This window comes from Dryobates pubescens, chromosome 17 (assembly GCF_014839835.1).
Source record: "Dryobates pubescens isolate bDryPub1 chromosome 17, bDryPub1.pri, whole genome shotgun sequence".
NCBI lineage: Eukaryota > Metazoa > Chordata > Aves > Piciformes > Picidae > Dryobates > Dryobates pubescens.
The window spans coordinates 20,132,503-20,159,803 of NC_071628.1; the positions used below are offsets into that span (position 1 = coordinate 20,132,503).

The window sequence follows — 27,301 nt, forward strand, 5'->3', positions numbered from 1 at the left end:
CCAGTTACAACCAGATCCAATGTTGCTAGGGCTGACATACCATGTTTTCAGTCGTGACTCTCAAAACTTCCTTACTTTGCCAAAGGGAACCAAGTTTCATGACTTCTAGCACATACTTCAACATCTATTTATTCCATCAGGATCTTGCTAAAGCAGTAGATTATACTGCAGACTCCCTAGAGCATGCCAGGTACCTTTCAACCAATAAATACATCTCCTTCCCCTGAAATGCTTAATCTACAAATTAATTCTGTGTGGTGAGAGACCAAGTGATTTTAAATAAATAGGAAATAAGAAGGTAACAGTTACAAGATTCTCCACTTCGACACATCTCTTGAAGTTCCAAAGCTACCTTACCTTCTATTCACATTTAAATGTCAAGCCTTCAGGGTATCTTAACTGTTGCTAATATAGCTTAGATTTTGCATAAAATTCGTGTGCAGTACTTATCTCCATGCTATGCCATGATTTCATGCTAGGCACATAAAAAAATTACAATGAATAAAACTCTGAAATCCTCTATTAGAATGATGACAGCCTTCCAAGGTTGGCAAGATCTGAGTGACTGCACTAGGCGCTCAGTGGCCACAGATTTGGAATGAAAATTTAATTGTGCAGTCAGAATAGCCCACTAGTGAATTTTCACAGTTATAAGACTCTCCTCCCAGGACACAAAGTACAATACTGTTAATTAGTCTATCCACAAAATCTGCTGCCTATTAATGAACTTTGTGGAGGAGTATTTTAATTTCAATAGCTGAAATGCGTTAACAGTCACTACCTCTTCTAGCCCATTGCCATCATGCTTTGGATTTTCTCCTGCCATCCATCCGTACTCATAACTACAGTTTCAGATCTGACATGACAAGGGTGCATGCTGCTCAAAAACACACCACAGAAGTGCCACCTGCCACTCCAGAAACTGCTCTCCTTTTTAAGGAAGTGTTTCTTATTGGCAGGAACTACGTATTTCCATTAAGTAATTACAAGGTTTTGATTGCAGTTCTTTATTGCTCTTTTCCCCATATCCTCTATAAAAATATACAGGTCTTTCAGAGGAAACATTAAATGGTAAGAAGGACACAACCATACAATTTTAAAAGGAAACAGAAAGGAAGTAAGCTGAAAGAAGTTAATCTAGCATTTTATCAACCTTCTATAATGCTACCAGTAGAAAATAAAAAATCTCCTCATGAGTAACCATATATAAAATGCTAAATCACATAAAATGCCACAGGCACACCTCTGAATGTTGCAAGCAGAAAAAACCACCCAAAGAAAAAAATTCTGCTTTGTACAGTAGGCTTGCAAGACAGGCTCAGGCAACTTGAACCTTTGGCCTGATTTACACAACCCCTCAGCAAATTAGACCTGCTCCAATTCTTAATATTGCTGCATCATTCCTCAGGGACAAAGTACATAGTGAAAGATCAGCACAAAATGAATCAGAGCTCACTGACACCAACATATATATATGCTCTATGCCAAGACAAGGTCAAGAAGAAAAAAAAAAAAATCAGGCTCTGACAGACTTTCATTAGCCACAAGTTCCCTTCCATAGGGAAATTCTCCATCAGGCAATTATCATCAGATCCTTTGCACTGTACAAAAAAGCCAGGCTGGGATTTAATAAAGAAATTGTAAAATGAAGAAAGCAGCAGTGATAAAAAGTTTTTAAAATCACAGTGGTGTTAATACGATCAAAAGAAGGACATTAATACACTTAATAAAAGCTAAAAAATTCACTTTTGTATTAATTCCTCATGTTTTGACAGAAAATATTACAGCAAACTATGCTACAGCTCAAAATACATTCATTTAAGGAAAATGAAAATTTCTCAAAGACTATTAAAAGCAAGATAGCATTTAAAAATAGCAGGTTTTAAATGTTAACTGTTGTTCTGCTTGTCACTGCTCAGCAGAGGTACAGCTATGCCATCCCAACTGAATGCAGGGTCCTTCATGAAACCCACACACATGTCCATATACAAACATCTCAAGCAACTCAATGTCTTCTGTGACTTTAGACTTTGCAGCTTTAGAAAGGAGAAAAGAAACTCTACAAATACACCTTCATGCATAAAGCAAGCCAAAGACTGTTTAACTAAGCATCAATTTGCTTCAGACACAGGGTTAACTATCTTGCTGCTTAAGACAGAACTTCTCATAGAAATATCTCTTCCACCAGTAGAATCACAGAACAGCTGAGGTTGGAAGGAACCTCTACAGACCATCCAGTCCAATCTCCCTGCTTAAAGTAGGGTCAGCTAGAGCAAGCTGCCCAGACATCTGGGAGCAGATGTTGGTCAGTTAGAGAGTAGAAGGGACTCTGCCGAGGGACCTCGACCGACTGGACGGATGGGCGGAGTCCAATGGGATGGCACTCAACAAGTCCAAGTGCCAGGGGCTGCACTTTGGCCACAGCAACCCCATGCAGAGCTACAGGCTGGGGTCGGAGTGGCTGAGAGCTGCCAAACAGAGAGGGATCTGGGGGTGCTGATTGACAGCTGCCTAAATATGAGCCATCAGTGTGCCCAGGGGGCCAAGAAGGCCAATAGCATCCTGGCCTGCATCAGGAAGAGTGTGGCCGGCAGGAGCAGGGAAGCCATTGTGCCCCTGGACTCTGCATTGGTTAGGCCACACCTTGAGTACTGCGTCCAGTTCAGGGCCCCTCAGTTTAAGAAGGACATCGAGACACTTGAATGTGTCCAGAGAAGGGCAACAAGGCTGGGGAGAGGCCATCAGCACAAGCCCTGTGAGGAGAGGCTGAGGGAGCTGGGATTGTTTAGCCTGGAGAAGAGGAGGCTCAGGGGTGATCTCATTGTTCTCTACAACTACCTGAAAGGTGGTTGTAGCCAGGAGGGGGTTGGTCTCTTCTCCCAGGCAACCAGCACCAGAACAAGAGGACACAGTCTCAAGCTATGCCAGGGGAAGCTTAGGCTCAAGGTGAGGAGAAAGTTCTTCACGGAGAGAGTCATTTGTCATTGGGATGTGCTGCCCAGGGAGGTGGTGGAGTCACCATCCCTGGAGGTGTTCAAGAGGGGATTGGACGTGGCACTTGGTGCCATGGTCTAGTTGTGAGGTCTGTGGTGACAGGTTGGACTCGATGATCTTTGAGGTCTCTTCCAAACTTAGTGATACTGTGAGTGTCCAAACAGGTTTTAACCATCTCCAAGGACAAAGGCTGCCCAGAGTTTTTCTAGGCAATTTGTTCCAGTTTTCAACCACCTTCACACCACACACACACAAAAAAAAAGCCAATAAAACTCACCACAACCAAACCAACCCCCCCCACATACACACTCAAAAAAAAACCCCAAACACAACACTACACTTTTAGACACTCCTGCTTAAGTCTCAGAGACAGCAGCATTCACACAGGGACATGTGAGCTACAAAAACACTTAAGTCCTCAGAAACAGCATTCTGACATCTGGAACAGCTTAAGCAGTATGAAAATTTAAGCCAGTTCCTGGCTCCTTAAGACATCACACCGCAAGAGAATATTACAACAGTAACAAAACTGTTCTGAGGTCTTGTGTTACGGAAAACCATCCTCAAATATCCCCTTCCTTAAAGATTTCTCACAAATGTCTACCAAAGACTGAAGTGATACTGTAAGAAACTTCCAAACTTACTTGTTTCAGAGCAGACAGTGCAATTTGTTGGATTATCCTAAGCCATCCCTGCAATTCTGAATTCCCAAGTTACAAAAGCTCCGTTTAACACAACATATCACACACAAATCTTGGTAATAGCAGCAAAAGAGATGTTGCTTACAGATAAAACAAAACCAGATTTTCATCTGTCACTGTGAAGGTTTTCACAAATGATATGTCAAGCGTGGGGTGCACTTCGGAAAAAAGCTTTACCGCTACCCTACATGCGCGAAATGCAATCACTTATTTTTTAATAGAGATCCTACGTAAGAAATACATTTCCAGGTGACCAACTCCAGCAGACAAATGGATGGAAGTGGAAAAAGCTGGTGGAAGACTGCTGAACACATACCCTCATCTTCTTTGTTTTCCAGTGGAACGCTCCATGCAATCAGGTTCCTTGCTGTACGTCCCTCCTCTGCAACTATTTTCCTCACTTTGTCGTGGCTATTAGAGCGTTGGAAGGAGGCCTGAAAACAACAAATACAGGGATGGAAAACACACGTACATTTTTGGTTTAATATGTTAATTTCATCCAATATGTTGTTAAACCACATCAGGTGGGGTGTGTGGGTACTGACTTTTTCTAGAATATCTGAAGCAGGTGTACATTCTCATTTTCACAATCATTTGTATGCATGATAAGCAAAATGATTCATCATGACATACAAGTTACTACTGAGCTCTCAGTATCACCACACTTTTTAACCTTCTTTTATTGATTCTCAATGCTGCTGGAGCATCACAGTAGACTTAAAAAATGCTTTTGTTACCTAGTGTTAATTAGCACTAATTACTGAAGGTAAAAGCTTCATGGGACCAAAATACATGTTAAATGACTGGAGAAAGGCACAAGATTTATCAGAACCATCTGAAAGAGGTATAAAACCCCCCAGCATGCTTTTACTAGGACAAGGACCTAGAAAGTACTTCCGGGCAACTAAAGTCAGCTGTTATCATTAGAAAGCTGCAGCTGTTCAAAGACAGGAGAGACACTGAGGCTGAACTTCATATACCTAGTAAACACATTTCGTGCATTTACAAAACACACCATTGCAAGAAGTTTGAAACCAAATATATTAAGAAATATTTGTATCAAATGGCAGATGTGAATTAGATACAATCTTGCCCCTCTACAAAGTATCAAGTTATTCCACAGAAAATAATCTGAAACAAAGCCAAACTACATACTGCAATAATAAATTCATGTACCACGAGCACAGAACTGCTGACCATGTTATCTTCAAGCACTGACAAAGTTAACCACAAAGAAGCCACATTAATCTGAGCGTTGTTTTAGGCATGGACAGACCGATTTCCTATATCACTACTCATCAGAAGACACACCTTTCCTTTTTGTTCTCATTGTCATTATGACTTAAGCCTGCAAGCACTTTGCTTTATATAGCACAGCACATCTTTAGAAAGGAAATACAGTAAAAACGAGCATGGTAGATGAGTGCTATAGTTTATTAAGGTGGTAGGAAACACCACAAACGAGAAACTGTTTTTACTTCAATGCATATATAATGGCACTTAACTTAGGTTTCTCTTATTCAGATGTCCTCAACTGCTTGTTCCAAAGCTGCAGTGTGCCACCTAGTGCTCCACACACCCACCTATAGATACTACCATATAGTAAACATAAAGGAAAAACCAGCACTGCTATCTAGGTAGGTGAATTTTTGTCAAATCTGAAGAAATAAATGAAGCAAATTACATATTGTGGCCCAAAGAAACCTAAGCAAAGTACACAAAAAACCCCAAGGATCTGTATTAATTGCTTAATTAATTGCTTATTCTTGCTAGGCATTTTTGTTGATTAAGATTTGGTTTGGGTTTTTAACCCCTTGTTCCTTAATGGTACACCTTCCATCATCCAAGTACTTTGATTCATGAAACTAGAGCCTGATCTAAAATTCTAGTCCCCACAAGATGCCAGTCAAAAGCAAACAACAAACCCTTAAAGGAGGTTTCAGGGGCATAGTTAGCAATAATAAAGTGTACAGCCACAGAGATGTGTAAGCTACTGGGCCAAAGGTCATAGTGGGTATCACCACAGTCTTTTTCTTTGACTAGACAAAAGCAAGCTGTAAAAGCCTCCTTGACATGAGTGAAGAGATACTGATACACAAGTTTTTGACTGCTTCCTCAAACCGAATCCCTCCTACCTGCTACTTAACTGTCCAAAGAAGTTATCTTCTTCAAAGTGCTCTAGATACAATCATCTGATAAACAAAATGAGAGACTGCAAACCTGGTTACCCTTAAGTAGCATATTCTTGTTATTTAGTCTACACTGCTTCTTTGTATGGCTATGAAGGACTGCAGGACTTTTTATAAGGATTCTTGTTTTACTAGTGTTCACATAAATAAACAAAACCATCAGTTTCATCCATTGCATTATCAGAGAAAACCTCCTCAGCTCTAACTTCATCTAATTCAAAGAACGCCACTCTATTAGTGAAACCAAACATGGTCTTATGCTAGAGCACATTCTGAACAAAAGCAGTTTAAAATGTGGATGACCTGAAACAAACATTTGAAAGTGCAAACAAACCCACATACTAACTGGATATTATGCAAAACCAGAAGAAATACTCAAATTTCTTCTATAGTAAAATTCAGTTTTGATAGTTTCTCATCATGGTTTTAATAAATGAAATTGACTCAGTTCCCAGAATCAATAGCTTCAGAAATGGTGTGAATGAACGGAAATACCAATGAATCCCAACATGAAAAATTAGTTTCCTTGCAGTATGAAAAATCCTACCATACTGTTATAGTAGCTGAACATCTTACCATCATGTTATAGCCTTCCTCCTCAACAGGCTCACTTATTACATTTTTGGATGACCCCATTGAGTTTTCATACCTGTATCAAAATAAATGCAATTGATTACTTTAAACCACTTCTTAGCAGCACTTACGTCATGGACAACAGATGAACACAGTGAAGTTGGTTAGTAGCTCAAAACCAAAAATTAATTACAGATATACTATAGATATGGTATTTGATACTTAGTCATGAAGCAAAGTAAAACAAACAAAAAGTTCTTCTTGAGGAAAAAAAAAAAAAAGATGTGATGGTTCCAGCAGAAGTCAACTCTAAGAAAGTGGATACATTTATCCAGTCCTGACCTGCAGAATTGCTGCCACACATACAGAAGTGCACGAGACTAATGCTTTACAGATTTAGCAACAATTTCCAGAAGAGTGATAACAACTCTGAAATCAAATCAAATCCTACAAGATTGAAATAAATTCCAGCCAGTCATTGGTGCAAGTACAAACACTCTCCTGCCATAGTTTTTCTGAAGACAGACACTAACCAGAAGTTAAAGACACCTCTAAGTTATCAGAAGTTCAGTAATGGAAGAAGGCTAATCTTTAATCAGCTCCAAAGCCTGACTTTGTTGCTCTGTCATTATTGATACTGGCTTCAAGTGGGGTGTTCACTTGTTCTCATATTACATCTCGTACTCCCCCAAACTGATGATTTTTCTGTAAGTAAACAGGCAAAACGTCTGTCAACAAATAGGTATTGTTCAGATTTGCACTTGTTTGTATGCTTTAAGAAGACCTCCTGAGCTTATGAAAACTGAAACATGCTGCAGCTAGTTGAAGGAAGCTGAGGTTTTTTAAAATGAAGAGTTCACTTCAGCATCACTTCAGGCATCAAGGACAGGCACAGCACCAGGTGTCTTCACTGAGGTATCTCAGAAAATCAGGTATGCTTTTGACTACCTAATTGGTTATAATCAGGTGTGATAAAAGCTTATTAAATTGCCATATATGAGGAAAAAATATGTAGGACCTGAGTTATTTTCCCTGTACAGCAGTGTGTCTGGAAATAGATTAGAACCGAGAATCTATTAAAAAAAAAAAAAGAATAGAGAAGACAAATCCTACTCCTGAGGACACTGGAAGACCTACTATGTTGTCACTTTCTGTAACCAGGATTTTCTCTGACAGCAAGGGCAGACCACCAGTTTAAACTATGAACATCCTTTATATTTTTTTTAAATGCAAATATTTCTACACCCTAGATAAGTTTTTAACAGTCAACAGAGAGTTTTCTCATTATTTGTGCCTCTCCCTTCGCCACCTACAACGTTGACACAAGAGATGTGGACCTGTGCGCCTTGAGGGAGCGGTGAGGCTTACAAGCACAAGCATCTCCCTCAGACTGAGCAATTCCCAACTTCCTCACAGCCTTTGCTCATGGCTCCGGCTTCAGAGAAGAGTGGGCACAGCCAGATTCGGAAGGCACAGGCCCCTTTCAACAGGCTGAAGCAGAACTGATGCGGAGCCCCCCTCCTTGGCAAGGCGTCCGGCCGAGCTCCCCAACATGGCAAGGCCTAGCCGACACCCACCGATGCCGCTCGCCAAGGGCTTCCCGGTTGCCTGTGGCAACCGGCCTCCTCACTCCCTCACCCGCCTTCGCGCTGCGCAGATTTGGGCAGGGCCAGGCCACTCGCAAAGGCCGAGGGCCCAGAGGCGCCCGTAGGGGTAGTGCTTGGGGGCTCCGCGGGGCGGAGGAGGGGGAGGGCTGGCCTGCCGCCATCTTGTCCCGCCGCCGCGCCCCGCGCCGCCCTGCCCCGCCGCCGCGCCCCTCCCCCGCACCGGGGCGCGCGGAGCGGCCACTCACGCTCTCCGCCGCGCCGCGCCGTCCCGCCCGCGCGCGTCCCGCCGCGGTGATGTCATCGCATCCCGCCGCTGGCGGCGCCAGCTCCAGCGACTGCCCGCCCGCCGCAGCGCGCCACGCTCGTGTGCCCCCCCGGGCCCGGCCCGGCCCGGCCCGCTGCGCATGCGCCGCCCGCGCCGGTGAGGCAGTGCCCTCAGTTTGCCCGCACATAGCGTCTCTGACGCGGGCCTGGAAAGGGGTCTCGAAAGACGTATCGAGGGCCCCCCTGTGTTTGCTAGGCCGCCTGTCATTTGGGGCTGCCTTGTCAGCTCTGTGAGAAGGCCCCGAGGTGCCGTCAGGTCGGGCCTGGCGGAACCGCTGAGGTGCTGATGGCCAGTCCCCTCACCATGCAGCGCTTTCCCCGCCAGTGGGGAACTGGAAAAAGGAGAACGTGGAACATGTGCGATCCAGTAGCTAATTGTGTGCAATACACTGGGTTGTATGTACAGCACATGTCAAAACGGCACCTAACCCCAGGTGGTGAGCCGTGAGTTTGGGAACTGCAACCAACTTGGGCACCGTACTTGGAGACAGATGGGGCTCATGGAGCAGCCAGTCCTCTTCACTGGATCTGAGGTCTGGAAAAAGTTACTTTTAGACAGGTTGAATCTATTGAGCTTCTATTAAAGAAAAAGGGCAAAAGGAAATGTGGTAGGAGTGTTAAGCATGGTTGTGAAGAAGAAGAGGAATCCATTTCCCCTGCTTTGAAGGGATGACAAGGAGTAGGAGGACTAAACTGTTACCAGGATAATTTAAGTCGACATCTCTAAACCATTAAAAATAATAGATGGAATATATGGCTTGGGAGATTAGGCATGCTTCAGCTGAAGTTTCCAGGAACAGCAGTATGAACACCTCTCAGAAATGACACATATACTTGACTCTGGTTCTGAGCAGAGAGCTGAGCCAGGTGATGCTGGAAGGTCTCATATAAATCCCTTCTACCTATTCAGTAAACAGCTTGTTTATTATTTATCAGTGTCTGAGTTTCCACAACTGCCTCTGGTTTTCTGCTGAGCTGAGTGCTGTACTGGGCTTCACATCAAATCCTGCTGCTCTGGTTTGAGGCCAAATCAGATGCCACATCAAAAGAGTGCCACAACCTATTTCCTCAGATATTAGTAACTGCACTAAATGCAGAAAAGTGGAAAAACAGGTCTGTAATGTCCACATAGTCTAAAAGACTTAAGGATACTTTGTGCAAGGTGTTGCAGAACAATTGAACGCTCAGAAAGGCTGTTTAGGTACCACTAAAGCAAATGACTGCAATTTTGAAATCCAGGGTATTTAAACCTGATTATAAGTGAAGTGTTGCTTTCCCCCACACTTAAATGCATTCACCAAAATTGACGATCTTTTATAATGGAAGATAGAAGGATAATCTTTACATGCATGTACTTAACTGTCTTGTATGCAGCTTAAAATATTTATGCATGAGAAAAGCTGAGGAGAATATGTCAAAATGGAAGCCTATCTAAATCCATTTATTCTGAAAGGATATAAATGACATGCATTAGAGTGAAGAAAATTAAGGCTTACTCCAATTGGGCAGTGATTTATAAAACTAAAATGCAGAAATGTAAAAAAATTATAGTAAACACCAGACAGATAACTTCACCTGCTAGAAATAACTGTTAAACTGCTGGCTGTGTTGCTGGACAACTGCTGTCATGCTGACAGCTTAACAGGAACAGATTTACATGTGCAGATCTCCCCGAGAAGCCATGTTGAACATGACCTTCTAACATTAATTCCTCAGTGACTGAAAGAACAGCCCCAAACAGATTTGTGAAAGACTGTCTGCAATTGGGCTTGAGGGAAGGGGAGATTTTTTTTGAAAAGTGAGAAAGTCCAGCACACAAAAAACCTTTTTTATAAGGCCTGACTTGTATTTTGATTTAAAAACAGCTTTGCTAATACTTTGTTTTTACTTACAATAGTGATGCATTTGCTGTGCACTTGGTTAAATATATCAAGGGAACATGAGAGTCTCTTTTTTTCTCCCCCCTTACATCTATACAAAAATTATCTTAAATGTTATTATATGACTGACTACCTCTGTGCTGGGAAGTTTTGAGACGTTTTTTTTCCACAGGCTAACTACCAAGAGAAGAATGTGATTTCCTGTGCCTTCTCTCTTGATGAGTTTCAGGTTTTTTTCCTGATGTAGAAGAAGCCATGACTTTTGTGTTTTCTTGATTTATTGTTCCAATTATTTGTATTTCCTCTTTCCATTTTCAGTCATGGTTATCTTTTTTCATCATCAAAGCATCTTCAGTACTATTTCAGAAACCAATCAAATCTTATTTCTGTTTTGATTGCTTATAGGATTTACTTAGTCTACAAAATGTCTTAGTTCATACCTTGTATATGTGATTTATATAAATATTGATGGAAAATTTGACATGTCAACCAGTAAAAGATATTAGACTTAGCTCACTATTAGATATTTTTAATAGAAAAGACATTTCTTATATGGGCAGGAAATTGCAATAACACATTTACTGATTTATTGCAATATTTAACTCTCAGATCTTCAAAATGAACTGTCATAGCTCTTCACAGTTAATAGATTTGGAGGTTAATCAGGGAGCAGTACATTGCTGTCTCCACAGAAGGGACAGGACAGCATAGCAGGCAATTGCCATTGAGATATCTGCCTAAACCTGGCAACAATCTGGAAACCCAGGTGGGTTAATCTCATTGTTTTTTGTTCAAAAGAGCAGCTCCAGAAATACACTAATATTGAGAGAAGTATCAAAGCTAAAGCTCAATTAGTCCAGTAAGAATGATTAATTTGACCCCAGTGAGCTCAGGATCAGAGCAATCCCAATTTCACATGACAGCTCTTAGGAATGGTGTTCGTGGGGAGGCCCCCTGCTCATTTACTCAACTTTTTTTCATTTTGTCTGAGTCAGTGAGGCTAAATTTATTTTCCATCTCTCTTTTCTATTATCTGTTATGAAAATGTGTATTGATCCACCTTGTTAACTCATAAAGCATTGCTTCCCTTTGTGTATAGAAGTGTTATTTATGAATTGGGTCTTCAAGCAAGAGAAACGTGTCTTTCCTTTTGGTCTAAAACTTCACAGTGCTCATTTCTTGATAATCTTCCCTCATGCCCTACAACTACCTGAAAGGAGGTTGTAGCAAAGTATGAGTAACTCTTTTTTCTCCCTAGTAACAAGTGAAGATAAGAGGAAATGGCCTCAAGTTGCACCAGGGGAGGTTTAGGTTGGATTTCATATGAAACTTCTTCACTGAAAGGGTTGTCAAACACTGGGACAGGCTGCCCAGGGAGATGGTTTCATCCCCATCCCTGCTGGTGTTTCAAAGACAGCAATGTGGTGGTGCTGAGGGACATGGTTTAGCGCCGATCTTGGTAGATTTAAAGGATGGTAGGACTTCATGATCTTAAAGGTCTTTTTGCAAGTGAAACGATTCTATGATTCCATGCCAGGATTTGTTGATGCTGTTCTGAAGTTCTGGTGACAGTCACGTCCGTCTGCTGGAATTCAGTGATGCTCAGAAGCTGGAAACCATCTCTGTATCTTGATAGTATTTCGCATCTCCACTGACACGGCACAAAGGACCAGGCAACAACTTTCTCGTTCTTAACTAGCAGTCCGTTCCCGGCACGCAGATTTTGCAGGGCTGGGGTTGTACCCCGCAGGCCCCGCCGAGCCCGGTCGCGTCTCCTCCCGGGCCCGACCCCCCGCGCAGGCGGCGCCCCCGAGCCCCCCACCGCCGCTCTGCCCGCCCCCCGCGGCCCCTTTCCCCGCCCCTCGCCACCGGTCCCTTCTCGGCGGTCGCGATGCGGCTGCGGCGGGTGTCTCTGCTGGCGCTGGGCCTGGTCCTGGCGGTGCTGGGCGCGGCGCACGGGCAGCACCGCGCCGACTACGACCGGGAGGCGCTGCTCGGCGGACAGGTGGGGCCGCGGGGAGCCGCGGGGCCGGGCGGCGGCGGGCCGCCTGCTTCCCGCCCAGGCCGCGGGACGGGCGCTGTGCCCCATACCCCGGCCTGGGCAGGCTCGGCGGGGCCGGGGTCGGCGGGCTGACGCGCCGTTCCCTCTGCCGCAGGAGGAGGCGGAGGAGTACGCGCGGCTCAGCCCGGAAGAGCAGCAGCGGCGGCTCAGAGCCATTGTGAAGAAGATCGACTCGGACGCGGACGGGCTCCTCACCAAGGGTAACGGCGGGCGGCCCGGGGACCGCGGGGGTTGCGTGCCCCAGGGCCGAGCTGGTGGGACGCGTGGAGCTTTAACTGGGCGAGGACCGAGCTTTGTCCGTGTGCCAGTCTAGCCCGGTGCCCTCGGAGGAGGGAATGGTAACGCTCTCCCCGTGCCACGGCTGGTGACTCCTACGCTGTGCAGAATCTCCGTGAAAAACGAGCCTCTCGCCCAGCGCGTTACAAACACCAACAGACTTTGTACAGAGCGCGTCTCGGTACCTCAGGCGAAAGAAGCGAGAGCCGACAGGAGCACACAGGAGCGAGCAAGCTCGGCTAACAGCCACTCTCACTGCCGACACCAGCCCCAGGCTCTCATTGCCCCTTACACCGCTGAAGCCATTTAGAATCCTGTGCATTTCTGTTTGAAATCCTTTTTGTGCAACTTAGAGAGTGGCAAAGAAAGTACACTGCAGACATAATGTGCTATGTGTTTCCATACCCGGTGACATCAAGTTACAGTGAGGAATCACAGTTATTTCATCACAATATATTATCAAATGTCTTTTCCCATATGGATGGGATTTTCAGTCACACTTAGGAACTCCACGATAAACTCTGGCCCTACTTTTCAGTACACCATCACAATGCTTTCTCAATTTAATTGTAAAACTCACAATGAGAAAGAATTCCTGCTATTTTGCTGTGATTTTGACAAACCCCAACATTCTCATGCATGCAGAGCAAGTGGAATCCTTGTTTGCATGCCAGAAGGGTGATACTTCATTAACATGATACTAAACATGCAGGATTTCTGGGTGAGAGGGTAAAGTACAGTTTTAGAGATGAGATCACTGTATCTGTCAAGTGACTTTATATGCTGAAATTAATAAGCTGTACACTTAAAGCAGTGTTCTTGCATCTAACTGTGTAGGGGTGAGATAGAATATCACTTTGGTGGGATGGGTAGTCCTTGTGATAAACAACAGGCACTTCACAGCGTGAAAGCTGTAGGGGAAGAAGTCTGTTAAAACTAAAAATCCCAACCATACCCCATCCTCATAGTATATATTGCATCTGGTTCTCAGTGTAGTGGGAACTTGCCTTCTCACTTCCTAAAGGCAAACTCAAGAGTGGAATGTGTGTTTACACTAAGAAACATGGTATTGAATCTTTTTCAGCTTAGTTCTTTTTCAGTGTATTGCAAAACACTCATCAAGAGCTTTCTCCTTGTTAGTGGTGCCTCCATTTGGGGGCCGTCACTGAGGGAAGATGTGATTTATTAATACTGATTAGTGGCTCTGGACATTATGGGTTCAGGTGGCCATGCCTTGTACCTTAAATGCTGAGAAGTAAACCTTGCTATAAATTATGTCACCCACAAGAAATCACATTGCAATTTCTTGTAAAGAAAAGCTGGTTTTGTGCATCAGCCTTGGTGGTAACAAAGTGTGACAGGCACACCTCCATGTGTTCAGTCACTTTGCAGGATTTGTTAGGAAGTTCCTTTGGTAATAAAAATTCAGCAGTCAAAGTATATTTATAAAAATCTCTTGGTTATTTTCAAAAATGTTTCAGCAAACCTAGTAAAGTTGCATTGAGTTTTCTGCCAAGAAGCATCCAATGAGTTCTTTCAACATTTAAAAACTCCAAAAGATTTTTTTACAGCAATATTAGTCAGCTTGACTCTTCAGAACAGGATTTCAGTTGACTTGATTTAGCTATATAATTTTTCAATGCAAAGGAAGTTGTCTTCCCCTTCTGGGCACCTGTAAACAACAGGATGATACCGAGAGAATATGTTTTCCTAATCTTCAAATGAAGTAACTTTATCATATTTATGTGATTAAATGAAGTCATTTTATTGTCTTTGTCTGAATGGATCTGTGTTTAAGCTTTATTCCTTTTAGCCACATTTCTATAGAAGCAAGAAGCTTAATGGCATTTCCAAAATATGTAAGGCTTGATTTCAGCCCCAAGTAAAGGGAAAGTATGAGTTAATATTTTATTTTGGGTACTTAACCCAAAACTGATCGGAACTGATAGGTTAAAAAGTTACATTTAGACTTGTCTGTGTAAACCACATTCAGCATCATTTTCATAAAGCTCTGAAGAAAAAGAAACAAAAGGTCAAAGGATGCTACAGTGTTGATAGGCTTCATATTTGAAAAGTCATAATCACTTCAAGATGACATAAATGTCAGCAGGCACCAAAAGGGGCAGGCTTCCTGCTTTCATTGCTCCAGGGAGCTACATAAGGGTCCTTTTACAGTGAAAACTAAGGGTCTTGCCTTTTATTGGGTAAGTTTTTAGTGATCCAGTTCACTCTGCCGCTGTAGGAACACTACCAGTAATACTTTTTTCCAGCCACATCCCATGTTTATCAGAGGGTGGTGCTTTGCTTTGTGGCAGCACCAGTATAAGTCAGATTAAAGAACCCATGTAAACTCCAGCCTAAGGTAGCAATGGAGAAATGGTACAGGGAAGGAAGTCCTGAAGGCTCTAACTGATCTCTTATGCAATTACCATGAAAAAAACTTTAGCATAGAGGAAACAGATTGTTTTGCTTTAACTAACCTCTTGCCTATGTGCTCTACATCTGAATTGCAGAGTCTACTCCAGACTGAATAGACCTGTGGTATCTTTATTGTGCAGATGATTCTGATTTTTTAATTTTAGTCTTTTTGAATGGTTTTCACAGATGAGCTGAGTTCCTGGATACAGCAGTCTTTTAAACATTATGTTACACAAGAAGCTAAGCAGCACTTCAACGACTATGACAAAGATGGTGATGGATTAGTATCTTGGAAGGAGTATAATATGCAAATGTATGATCGTGTAATTGATTTTGATGAGAACACTGTCCTGGAGGATCAAGAGGAAGAATCATTCCGGCAGGTAAAATGTTTTGGCGTCAGTTTCTGTAAGCTGTGGGCAAAAGGCAGCAACATTTGTTTATTGTGAGGAAAGAGGATGGGTAGAGAAGCCTAGCAGCTGGCACCTGTGTTAATACTTTCATCTATTTGAGATAGGGGAGTAATTATAGAAATGTAATAGAGTATTAAAGCTGCTACCAAAAAACAAAGTCAGAATGAAATCGTACCTCCAGAGTGTATTCTGCTAGCTGAGTGGAGTCAACAGTCTTATCACAGAGCATAGTCTCCAGCATTGTCTTCAAACAAGATGGCAGTGGGCTGCAGATTTGGTCAGTAGCCTAACCAGTGTCCTGCCTTCAAGATGGGCTAGTGCCACTGGTGCTGGAGGGGAAGGAAGCCCTTGAACCCCTTTTATTGCACTGTCCTATCCACTTTCCCAGTTATTTCTCAGGTATGCCATGTAGGGTATCAATATTGCCTGCTTTAACACTTGCTGTCCATTAGAGACCAGCAGAGAAAGCAGCAGCAATTCAGACATGTTCAGCAAGCAAAATGCTGCTCTGCCAGGTAAAGCTGGATGTATAAATAAGAGAAGTTATGGATTAATCTCATGTATGAAAGCAGAGTGGAAAGAGACAATAGAGTTAAGTGGGAAAGGTTCACCAAGAATCACCACATAGCAGGATGTGTGGCCTTTCAAGTTACATATAAATACATGTAAATATTTCCCAAAAAGAGAATAAGTGAGTTTTCAGATTATTCTGGCCTGAGTTTGTCACTTTTTTGTTTTAATGTGAGGATTGCCTTGGCTGCTTTTAGTAAAATAGTAGTAGATGATACAGGATGTTGGCAGAAGTAAAGCTAAAATAGGCAATGGGCATTGGATTTTGCAGTCTGAAGAAACAAAGTGTAAAGCTTTGGAGGTTGCTTGCCTGAATAATTGCACAGCATTTAAAACAAGATTTGAAATAGAGCTACCAGTTGATCCCATGTGTCAGATACTGCCATCACACATATGCTGAGCTCCGACTCCTACTACCTTACATGTGCTGTGCTTTGTTAGACTGCTTGTTAGGTTTTCCTGGTTGATGACTTCTTTGACATATATTCATACAACCATAGAACAGCTTAGGCTGGAAGAGACCTTAGAGATCATCTAACCCAACCTCCCTGCCATGGCAGGGACACCTCTCAACTAGACCAGGTTACTCAAGGCCCCATCCAACCTGGCCTCGAACATCTATAGGGAGGGCACATCCACAACCTCTCTGGACAATCCATTCTAGACTCTTGCCACCCTCACAGTGAAGAATTTCTCAAGATCCAATCTAAACCTGTTCTCTTTCAATTTAAATCCATTTGCCCTTGTCCTAACGATGGACACTTGTAAGAAGTCCTTCTTTTTTTATTGTAAAGAGCAAAATTAGCAGCATTGTACAAACATCAAAAGTCGGCCATCTTCAGCGTTTGCCTTGCATTTGGAAATGAGTGATCCTGCTCCTACCAAAATGGAAGAGTTAGATTTAGAATTGCCATCAAGTAAAAGCAGGAATGCACCAGAAGGTGGCAGCCTTGTTTGTCACGTCTCAAACACTGGCAGGGTGAGCCCTCAGCTCAGTTAGCTCATGTTTGTGTTGGTCAGTCCTGAATTGCCTTCCTATTAAAACTGGCAGCTAAGGTCAACTTTTCTTTAAGAGGCTATTTCATTATTTTGCAGAATAGTTAAGATCTTAACACTTTCATGTGTTGCGTGTTATGCTCAGCCTGATTTTGAGAGCAGTGTCAATAAATAGCATGTAAACTTGGAAGTACAATTTCAAATGGTTATTTTTGATCTCTGGCCACCCCCTTACACAGATCAGAGACACACTTAATAGGCCAACGCAATCATGGGATTCCAAAATCTTTATAACTCATATCCTGTGCAAGTTGATTAGAGATCAGTTATCAATGGTGTGAGCCTTTATTTTGTTTAGAGAGGCTGTATGAAATTAAATGAGGGGGGAAGAATGATATCTTTTTGCACATTGGGAATACAGAAACAGGAAGTGCAAGACATTCAGAAATAAGAACTTGAATGCTTTTTGTGGACATTATGTGTTTTTTAAAGGCATGCTAATACTTATACTTGAAAGGGGCTAGAAAAGTGACTTTGCTTTGAAATATGTCCAGATGTAATGGACCTCAGTCTTGTATTAAAGGAATCCGCCACTTAAAGGAATCCAACACTTAAAATAGCTTCAGAAAAGGTATTTTACATAAATATATGATACTACAATATTTCAAGATCTTTTCTGAACAGCCCTTGGTATAAATGAGATACAGATCCAGAAGGTGTAATTTCTTAAAGTGTAAATTTTGGAAATTGCCATGGTTACCATTAATTATAACCCTTGAACTCCACTAAGTTAGCTTGGGAATTGGTGACTTTTAGCAGAGGAAGCATTTATAAAGACAAGAATTCTTGTGTTGTTTTTGAAGCCCTGGCTAAAAGTACATTTTAAATGTCTCCTTAAATTAAAAAAAAAAAAAAGGAAAGTGGTTTTTATGGGATTCTTAGAATAAAACTAGCTCAATTAAAAGGGCTGCTGTCATTGCTCTGGATGAGCTCTGTCTAGTGACAGTACAACATCAGTATAACATGAGTATACAGTATTCTAATGAGCTTACAGCCAGCTACTGTAATGTTGGTGTTGCTTTTCATTAAGTGCTCTAACTAAATCTATTTTCTAAGCTTCATTTAAAGGAGAAAAAGCGTTTTGAAAAAGCTAATAGAGATGATGTTCCTGATCTAAATGTGGATGAATTTGTTGCTTTTGAGCATCCTGAAGAAGCAGAGTATATGACGGTAAGGTTTAGGAGCCTGTTGTATCAACCTGTATACAGAGATGCAGGAGCTTTTTAATGGAGCCCCAGTCCTCCAGGAAATGTGCTTTTTACCACTTCTGTGTATTGCTTTTATAGACCAAACTAAAAATCAGATAATGTGTTCTGGATCCAGTGCTGGAGGTCAGGAGCTGGAGCAGTAGTTCAGCGGTTTTCTTTGAAATTGTTTCAAGAACTGGTGCTGCACAGACTTCTGGGACTGGACTGGTACAGCTATCTCTAAACTGTTAGGTTGAAAATACATCAGTGAGATTTTAGCTTGAGGGAGTTTTGTGCCTAGGTCAGAGTCCAGTTCTGTTTAAGGGACATGCAGGAGAGAGCTCTGCATAGGAAATGGTCAGGTGCCAGGTACTCTCACTTTGCTTAGAGAGACACAGTAGCCACTTTTTCAGCCAGGAAAAAAAAAGGCATTCAAACCCATATGAAGCTTTAATATTGACTGTACAATAGTCAGAGCTTGGGGGGTTGTTATTTCATCCAGGAGCACTTTATTGTTGGTTATCTGTTTCATTGTTTCCACAAGAGAAAATCTAATAGCAATTGGCACAGGGTGCCCAGGGAGGTGGTGGAGTCACCAACCCTGGATGTGTTTAGGGGTCTTTTGGATGTGGTGCTTGGGGATATGGTTTAGGGGTGAACCTTGTAGAATAGGGTCAATGGTTGGACTTGGTGATCCCAAGGGACTTTTCCAACCTGAATGTTTCTGTGATCACTGCTGTGACCGTAGGTGTCATTCTAGCTCATTACTGACAGTTTGCCACAGTTAAAAGTCCATTGGTGCCTCTCCGCAATATAGCCGTCACTTGTAGCTTTCTGGTGCTTGTATGGCCAGTTGCCAGGAGGAGTGCCAAGCACACAGAGCCTCTGTTTGGGTGGACATAGCTGTTGGTTATGGGCAAACAAGAGAAAACAGAACTACCAAACAGCCTCACTAGCTTCACTGGGAAGCACAGGACCAAAAGACCAATGTTGCAAAAATGCAGTTTGGTGAATATACACATGAAAAAAGACAAGTGAAACGGGATGAGACAAGTTTGTACAAATTCATGCTTCTCAGGTACTTCTTCTGCATTAAGTTGAAGGATTTCAACTCTCTATGCCTTTCAGATTTGGTTTTCACAAAACCTGGCCTCCTAAATTCCTAGAAACGGATCTGGTTTGTTGCACAGGAATCAATTGCTTCAGTAGTCTGCATAAAGCAGAAAAGCAGATTTGAAATGAGGGAGGCATTAAAGATTACCCTATTGCTCTAAAGCAATCTGTTGCTGTTTCTTTTGATTACAAGCTGCTAGTTTTTCTCAACTTGATTGTTGTTGTTTTTTTATATGTATACAAAAGGACTTTGTCATTCAGGAGGCTTTAGAAGAACATGATAAAGATGGAGATGGATTTGTTAGCCTGGATGAATTCCTTGGTGATTACAGAAGAGACCCAAGTAAGGAGAAAAGGGGAGGGGGGGCATGGAAGAAGGAACTGAACAAAAGCTTTGGAATGGAGTGAATTGTATGCACCTTTGTTTCCGGGTTTTCAGAATCTCGCTAACATTATCTTGCCTTATAGAATAATTCAGTTACCTGGTAGAGGACATAGTAGGTCATTATCTTGGTCTACCCTGTATGCATTTGGCAGTAGTTTGTGTATAGCCCATTCCACTGTTTCCTTGCAAGTTACTTGTTACTGAAGCATACTCCTCATCACTCCTCATGCAGCTGAAATAAGGTGGAGTTTTGTTAACTGAACACACCCATGAAACCAGCCAGCATGAATGTAAGGTTAAACTTTATCAGCTTTACCAGCTTCAGAAGGAGCTGTCAGCCTTACTTTGGAAGGATTGAAGCTGTGTCTGTTTTGTAAGAGAGGTGGAGGGGAAGTGTAAGGAGTCCATTCAGTGTACCAGATGTCAAAAGCTTATCTGCTTTTTCTTCACTTGAATCAAACCACATAGAATTTTGCCATTCAAAACCATCCTTGTTTGCCAGAGCCCATTAAAAGCAATAGATTCCTGATGCAACTAGAGGGTTCTTTATCTTTTTCTTGCTCTGTTTTTTCAAACCAGTCTGTCCAGTTGTTGCAAGGGAATGAAGTTGTTGCAGTAATAGAGAAGATAACAGCTTTGTTATAAAACTTGTTAGCAAGAATTCAGAACCAGCTATAATTGTAGAATCTACTTCAGCTTTTCTCCAGACAGCCATTCCTTCTGCAGAAAGTCTTCCTGCAGCACACTTTAAAATGACTAAGAAACTACATGGTGGGTCTGGTTTCATAATTGTCTTGTGGTTTGGGCAGCACCATGAATTGTGACATTAAGGGATCATCTGTTTGCAAAACTAGGTGTTAGAAAGGAAGAAAAGAGAGATTTCACACTTTTTATTCTTTTATAATAGAAACCTAATTATTTTTAAACTGTTACTACTCTCCTTATGATGCCAACCACTTTTGACTTTCACACAGTTTAGGAAGTCTTAATATCTGTTCATGCTTCTCTGCAATGTGTATCAGTTTGCTGAATTGCTTCTAAATACCTTGGAAGAGTTAGAGACAAGTTTAAGATTGCTGTCTAGGTTGCAGGATGCAATTACCAGTGCTCAGGGTGAGCGTAAAACAAGTATACAAGTAAATAACAGCACTGAGTGAAATTGCTTTGGGTGTAGTCCAGGTATTTTAGAAAAAAAGTAATAAGTGGACAATTGTAATGGGTTGGGGCAGATCCCCTCCCCACCACCCGCAGAAATAACGACTCAGACAAACTGATTGCAAAAGTAGTGGAGAGTTTAAATAGAGAACAGTGAGTGTGCACAAAAGGAAACATAGTGACAAGAAAGGAACCAAAGTAAACCCAGGAAGACCCCAAACCCCACCTGAGGGTGCATCCAAAACCCCCAGGGCTCCTCCTTCCCCCCCCTACTATTAGGCTGGTCTCAGCTGGCCAGATCTGAGACTGCCCATCCCCCAGTGGCCTTGGGCCCAATCAGGCCCATGGCCGGGAGATCTCTTCCCCAGTTACCAAGTCTCGGAGAGGGAAGGAAAGAGGAAGTGCCAGACCCCACCGCAAAATTTATAGTGGTGCAAGGGATTATGGTAGAAATACCTAATTTCCTGAGTCCACCCACTGGGATGGACTTCTGGACACAGGAAACACCCCTGCAGCAGAGGGCACCCAGCCCAAACTACGACAACAATAAACTAATTGAAAAGCTTACAGCATTGTCCTGAGTCTGCAGTCCTCTGTTACCTGTCACAGGTGAACCTGCCTTGATGTTAAAGCAGGGGAATGGACGGTAGAATCTTGCTAAAAATGTCATATGGCCTTATCAGTTCATAATCCATATACTGCAAAACACAGTTTACCTACTTTTTGGGACACTTGTGGATATAAAGCTTTTCTCTGCTCTCTTCTGTCCCTTAAGTACTGAGATGACCAGTGTTGGGAGGCCTGTAGTACTGCTCTTGTTGCAGTCATGTGATAGTCTCAACCTAGTATCCACAATACGATTGCTGTAAATTAACAGGAGGGAGCAATATTAACTCAGTCAAAGTAAATACTACAAATGGAAGGTGTCTCTCTCAGCCACTGAATTTTCCTAATGGTTCATCAGCTGTTCCAATAAGTAGGAAGCTAGCTACTTGACAGCACATTCAGTATCAAGTGTGCTTTCTCCCCTATCAGTTTGGGTAATAGTGGAGATACTAAAATAATCAGTTCAGCTAATGGTAAACCTTGAGTTTAATGTCCACTTAGTGCAGATGTATGCTTACAGTAAACCTTCAGCTGAATGTCCACTTAGTTCAGATGTGTGCTTACAGTCTTGATACCACCTTAGCTTTAAATTCTGATTTATTCCATTCAAATGGGTTGTTTTGTGTGTGTAGACAGATGCCTTGATTTGATCTATGTGGACAGCTGTGAAAAACTTGTCTCTGTTCAATGAAACCACTTTTATGTTCTGTTTTATGAGATTAAAAGAGTTTGCTTAGGAGAAAAGGTGAGAACACCTGCTTTAAGGTAAAGTGTGGCTTTTAATTTGACAAATGTGTCTTACTAGCTGCAAGGGAAGACCCAGAATGGATACTTGTTGAGAAGGATCGGTTTGTGAATGACTATGACAAGGATAACGATGGGAAACTCAACCCTCAAGAGCTGCTGTCTTGGATAGTCCCTAATAACCAGGGTATTGCACAAGAGGAGGTATGTGTTTTGACTGCTCTTTAGATTTTAATTACTGCAGTGGAAGCTGGAAGATAGCACACCAAAATGATAGTTGCATTCACATGTATAATTTCTTAGTAATTGAAAATGGATGCCTAGCAGATTGCTGCAACTGTTTTTAACCTTTTTTTTTCAGTTTGACACAATGTAGCTCTCTGCACTGCATTTGGCAGATTTGAAGGTCCTATTAATTGTATGAATGTCTGTAAATCAACAAAATGCTTTTCTAAGCACTTAAATAGCTTACCTGGCTTGACTGAGGGATACAGCATTTTAAGCAGGTTTTTGGTTGTTTTTTTTTTAGGTTTTGGTAGGTAAATCTAAAGAGATAACACTGCTGAAGGAAGCTGTTATACAGTGACAGCATAATTTCAAAACCAGAAATTGATGGCAATTCTTCTGTTTAAATCACTGTACTTTGTGGAACCAAACCCTTATTTTTCCCTGAGAACAAGAAAATGGAAGTATTCTGTGATTCAAGATGCTGTAATGCAAACTTTGATCATTCTAATTAAAATGATTTAATCAGGGGAAGAATGCCATAATGGGTTTAAAAGGATTCTCATTTTAGCTGTCTTTATTTTTCTGAAGCAATGAGTATTCTAGAACAGCCTGGTAGAGTCACTGACCATAGTAGAGAGCATCTCTGCCTTTCTGCTAGTAGTTTTTACCTCTTTCATTTGCACTGGAGGATTTTCGTGTTCAGAGTGGTAGGAGCACATAGGTCATCCCATACCTCTGTAATTCCTGGTCCAGCACAGGAGATGGGCTGTGCTGTTTGACTCAAAGGAGACAGCATAGCCCATGTCCTGTGCTGGAGCATCTCATTACTGAGGTTCCACCTCTTCCTTTTACAGCTCTGTCAGTGAAAAAAAAGCAAGGCGTCCAGCACACAGCACTGGGTGCTCATGTGTTTAACCTTGGAGGAAGCTAAGCTGTTAAATTGCTCTCATAAGTATTTTGGTAGGTGTGGATCCATCAGCCTTTGCACAGGCTTTTTATAACATCTCTTGAGAGTGGTGGGTTCTCATTTCACAGAAACACTGATGTTCTAACTGACTGAGTGGTGTTGTGTCTATTCACACAGTGCTGGTTTGCTTGGCTGTTATGTTTTTTTCTCACAGGTCTTCACTATTCTTAGCTTACAGCATGGCTATGCTGTAGTAATAGCTCAGTTCTGCAAGAGAACAAATTAAAAACCTGATTCTCTAATGTGCTGGGGTTTTTTATTCAGTTACTATAAGGGCTCAGCCAAGTCATCAATCTTCAAGAGATTGATTCAAGTTGTAAACTGCTGTTTGAAAGCTGAATATAGCAGTTTCATTTTGGCATTGCAAAATGACTTGAGAAGCCTTGTAGCTGAATAACATAAAAATAGAAAAGTAACTCTACAGCCCATTTCTAGGAACTGAACATGTTTACTGAGGTGTTTGTCTTAATAATCTTTTAGCTTTTGCCATGCAGAGTGCTTTTAAAATTTGCCTGGCTGATGTTAGTCCCTCTTATTTTCTTCAGTCCTTTTTGGCTTATATGTAAGTAATGTTTAATTTTCAAAACAAGTCACTAAGCAGTTACACTGAGCCAAACCAATCAGAAAAAACAGGAGCAGAAGGATCCTCTAAATCATTGTAGATGCTTAGCAAATAAAAACAAACCCATGTAATACTAGGACTCCTCAATTTCTCAGAAATAATAGGTGCAATAGAACTGCTGTGCTAGCTTGTAGGCTTTGAGCTATGTCATACTTGTGGATGAGCTACCACTAAAATATTCTGCAGTAGGTTTTTCTGTTTTCCCACTGAATTTCTGCCTTTTATAATTTAGAAACCATCTGAGAATTGTTTTAACTTGCAGCTTCATATGCCATTTTCACAATTTAGCTTTTGAAAGGTTTATCAGAAGAGCAAGCTTTTCCTTTAGGAAGTAAGGGAAAACAGGATTGCTACTCAAAAACTGAAGTTCAGATGCATAGATGGCTTGTCTCATCCAGTGCTTGAGATAGTAAACTTTTCACAGTGGACATCAGGTATTTCCCAATTGCATTTTAGTCATGAATGATAACCAGGTTTACTATTTACACACAGATACAGAATCTCTAGCTGGAAATCTCTATTCCTGCTCCCTTTTGTGGTTTTTAACTTCCATGTACAATGGAAAACTGAGTCTCCAAAGGTTCAGGAAATAAAAAACAGCTTCAGAGCTTGACTTGGACATGCTGGAGCGTGTCCAGAGAAGGGCCACGAGGATGATTAGAGGGCTGGAGCACCTCTCCTGTGAGGGTAGACTGAGGGAGTTGGGGCTATTCAGTCTGGAGAAGAAAAGGCTCTGAGGAGACCTTATTATGGCCTTCCAGTATCTTAAGGGGGCCTACAAGAAAGCTTGTGAGGGACTTTTTAGGGTGTCAGGTAATGACAGGACTCAGGGGAATGGAGCACTAATAGAAATGGGTAGATTCAGATTGGATGTTAGGAGGAAAATCTTCACCATGAGGGTGGTGAGACACTGGAACAAGTTACCCAGGGAGGTGGGCTGCATCCCTGGAGGTTTTTAAGGCCAGGCTGGATGTGGCTCTGAGCAACCTGATGTAGTGTGAGGTGTCCCTGCCCATGGCAGGGGGGTTGGAGCTAGGTGATCCTTGAGGTCCCTTCCAACTCTAACAATTCAATGATTCTATGACTTGAGAGCTGTGACCTGGTCAGACGCAACATAGTTAGGCGACCGAGAGGTAAGGGGTGCACACTTCCAAAAGGGGCTGCTCAACTTGAACACTATATTGGCTCAAATCCTCATTGAGGTCCCACACAGTGAGAACTTGCAGCAGCTCATGTACAAGTATGACATAGCTCAAAGCTAACAGTGAGAACTTGTTGTCATGCAGCAGCTGAATGTCCCAAGAGAGCCCTCTGGAAACACAGCTGCTCTCTAGCTGCTGTGCTGAGCTCACACTTTCTGCAGATCATGCAGTGAAGACGTGCCCTCGCCCATGGATTTCAAGGACTGTGGGTGCTTCCAGGAATCTGATTAATTGTGGCTGGTTTAATCCTGTCTTCTGCCCTCAAAGTAAAGCTGCGGGTTTGATGTTGATTTGTTGCTTTAGAAATGATAGTGAGGGTAGAGATGTGATATGATGATTTTGCCACCAAGCACAAGAGGCAAAAGGCAACAAACCGAGGCAAGAAAGGGGCTGTTCTGAATGTAACATCTTTTCTGGCTTCTGACAAACAATGGTGTTGTGGTAGGACTTTGACAAAGCCATTCCAACAGCATTATTTATTAGTCCTTGTATCTATTAACTGTGCACATGGTGTTCCATTTATTTTACAGGCTGTTCACCTTATTGAAGAAATGGATTCGAACAATGATAAAAAGCTCTCTGAATCAGAAATTCTTAAGAACCAAGATTTGTTTCTTAACAGTGAAGCAACGGATTATGGTAGGCAGCTTCATGATGAACGTTTCTACCATGAAGAACTTTAGATTATTTATTTTGTAATCTGTTTTTCTTCTCTTCCTTTCATTTGGAGCTTTTGTTAAAAGCCCCCATCAGCTGTGTTGCCAGTTTTATGCTGTAATTACAGTGAACTAATGTCTGTGTAAATAATTTGCATTCAAAATTTAATTGCCTTCCTGCAGACTTCCTTGGGCCTCTTCTAACCTTCAAAATGTATCTTAAATACTTGCAAAAGTAGATAGTGTTGGGAAATAAATTACTTCAGGGGTAGCACTGTATCGTGAAGAGTTTTCTCCTGTATTTGAAGGAGAATCTAAATGGTTCTGAAAGAATACAAAACACAGTAACTGAGAGATGCTATTTTTTCTAATGGGTTCAGTTAGGGTGGGGAATGGGGACAATTGGGGGGGTGTTTAGAGTCAGCATTAACTGTGTTTTACTTACTACGTTTGGAGAAACACATTAATGCCTCAATTGTTTAAGAGGTCTCTACTTAATTTTAACTGGTTTCTATACTGTGTTCTACTGTATCATAAAACTTGCTATTTTTACATCTATAGACAAGAATTGTTTTTAATGTACTATTCTACAGCATTAGCAATACAATAGGAGTTTACTGTGTTGAGACCTTCTTCATTTGTTGGATTAAAACTTAAAATATTCTGTCTTTCTGTGTTTTGTCCATTTGTTTCTTGCTGTGGGTTACCCATAGTGACTCCTTGATGTGTGAACAGCAAAGTATGTAATACTCAATGGCAACTGTTGTAGTTTAGTTTGGAGTGGACAGAAAAACTGTATTTTACCCCTCCCAAAAAGGAGTAAAATAAAAACACTCCACACAGAATTGGAAATTCAAGTGGATATACTACTGACAATTCTTTGCCCTGTGTACATGTATGCAAAGCTACCCAGGTTCACATTTCAGCTCATGACCCACCTGTTCAGCAAGCCACGAACCAGCCAACAACCCAGGCTTCCATGCCCTCCAAGGCCTTCCCTGCTACCTCCCTACCCTCCCAAGCTCAGCCGAACGGCTCTGCTAACAAGCTGATTTTGTCACAACCAAACCAGGCAGCAGGCCTCCCCCACGTGGCAAGCACTACTGCGCTAAGAGGAGATAGAGGAAGGCAGAAAGGCAGCCAGGAAAAGGGCTGAATAATCTGTACTCTGCTTATATAGCAGATACAGGGCTTAGGGGATAAAATAACATAGCTTACGATTTCTGGTGTCTACGTAGTCCCTTGGAGGACTGTCATCTCTCTGGTTCTTAAAGGCATCTAGCCTTAACCCACAACAGCACCATTCTTTGCTTTTATAAACCAAACACGTCGTCTCATCTAGATGCTAAAGAGCGTTCAAGAATGCAACATGT

General features: G+C 42.1%; 2 protein-coding genes across 4 annotated transcripts in view; one reads left to right on the forward strand and one right to left on the reverse strand.

The window, feature by feature from the left end:
* The window catches only part of SCAPER (S-phase cyclin A associated protein in the ER), a 148,088-nt gene extending 139,657 nt beyond the window's left edge, over window positions 1-8,431 (reverse strand). The window contains exons 1-3 of one of the 2 annotated variants that reach the window (XM_054169067.1): window positions 8,310-8,431; window positions 6,461-6,533; window positions 4,012-4,129 (exon numbers count right to left, since the gene is read on the reverse strand). In XM_054169067.1, the coding sequence (XP_054025042.1) occupies window positions 4,012-4,129; window positions 6,461-6,533; window positions 8,310-8,365 (247 nt within the window). In that variant the 5' untranslated portion in view covers window positions 8,366-8,431. The other variant, XM_054169068.1, reaches the window with a different exon arrangement.
* A 3,687-nt stretch (window positions 8,432-12,118) lies between these two features.
* Window positions 12,119-26,687, forward strand: RCN2 (reticulocalbin 2). Of its 2 annotated transcripts, none has more exons than XM_054169070.1 (7): window positions 12,119-12,273; window positions 12,425-12,530; window positions 15,211-15,407; window positions 18,120-18,233; window positions 19,610-19,706; window positions 22,315-22,457; window positions 25,803-26,687. In XM_054169070.1, the coding sequence occupies exons 1-7, from the start codon at window positions 12,160-12,162 to the stop codon at window positions 25,953-25,955; spliced, it is 924 nt and encodes a 307-aa protein (XP_054025045.1). In that variant the 5' UTR covers window positions 12,119-12,159; the 3' UTR covers window positions 25,956-26,687. The 2 variants fall into 2 exon arrangements, with proteins under 2 accessions (XP_054025045.1, XP_054025046.1); XM_054169071.1 differs by having other exon boundaries at window positions 18,132-18,233; window positions 25,803-26,685.
* The last annotated feature ends 614 nt before the right edge of the window (window positions 26,688-27,301 follow it).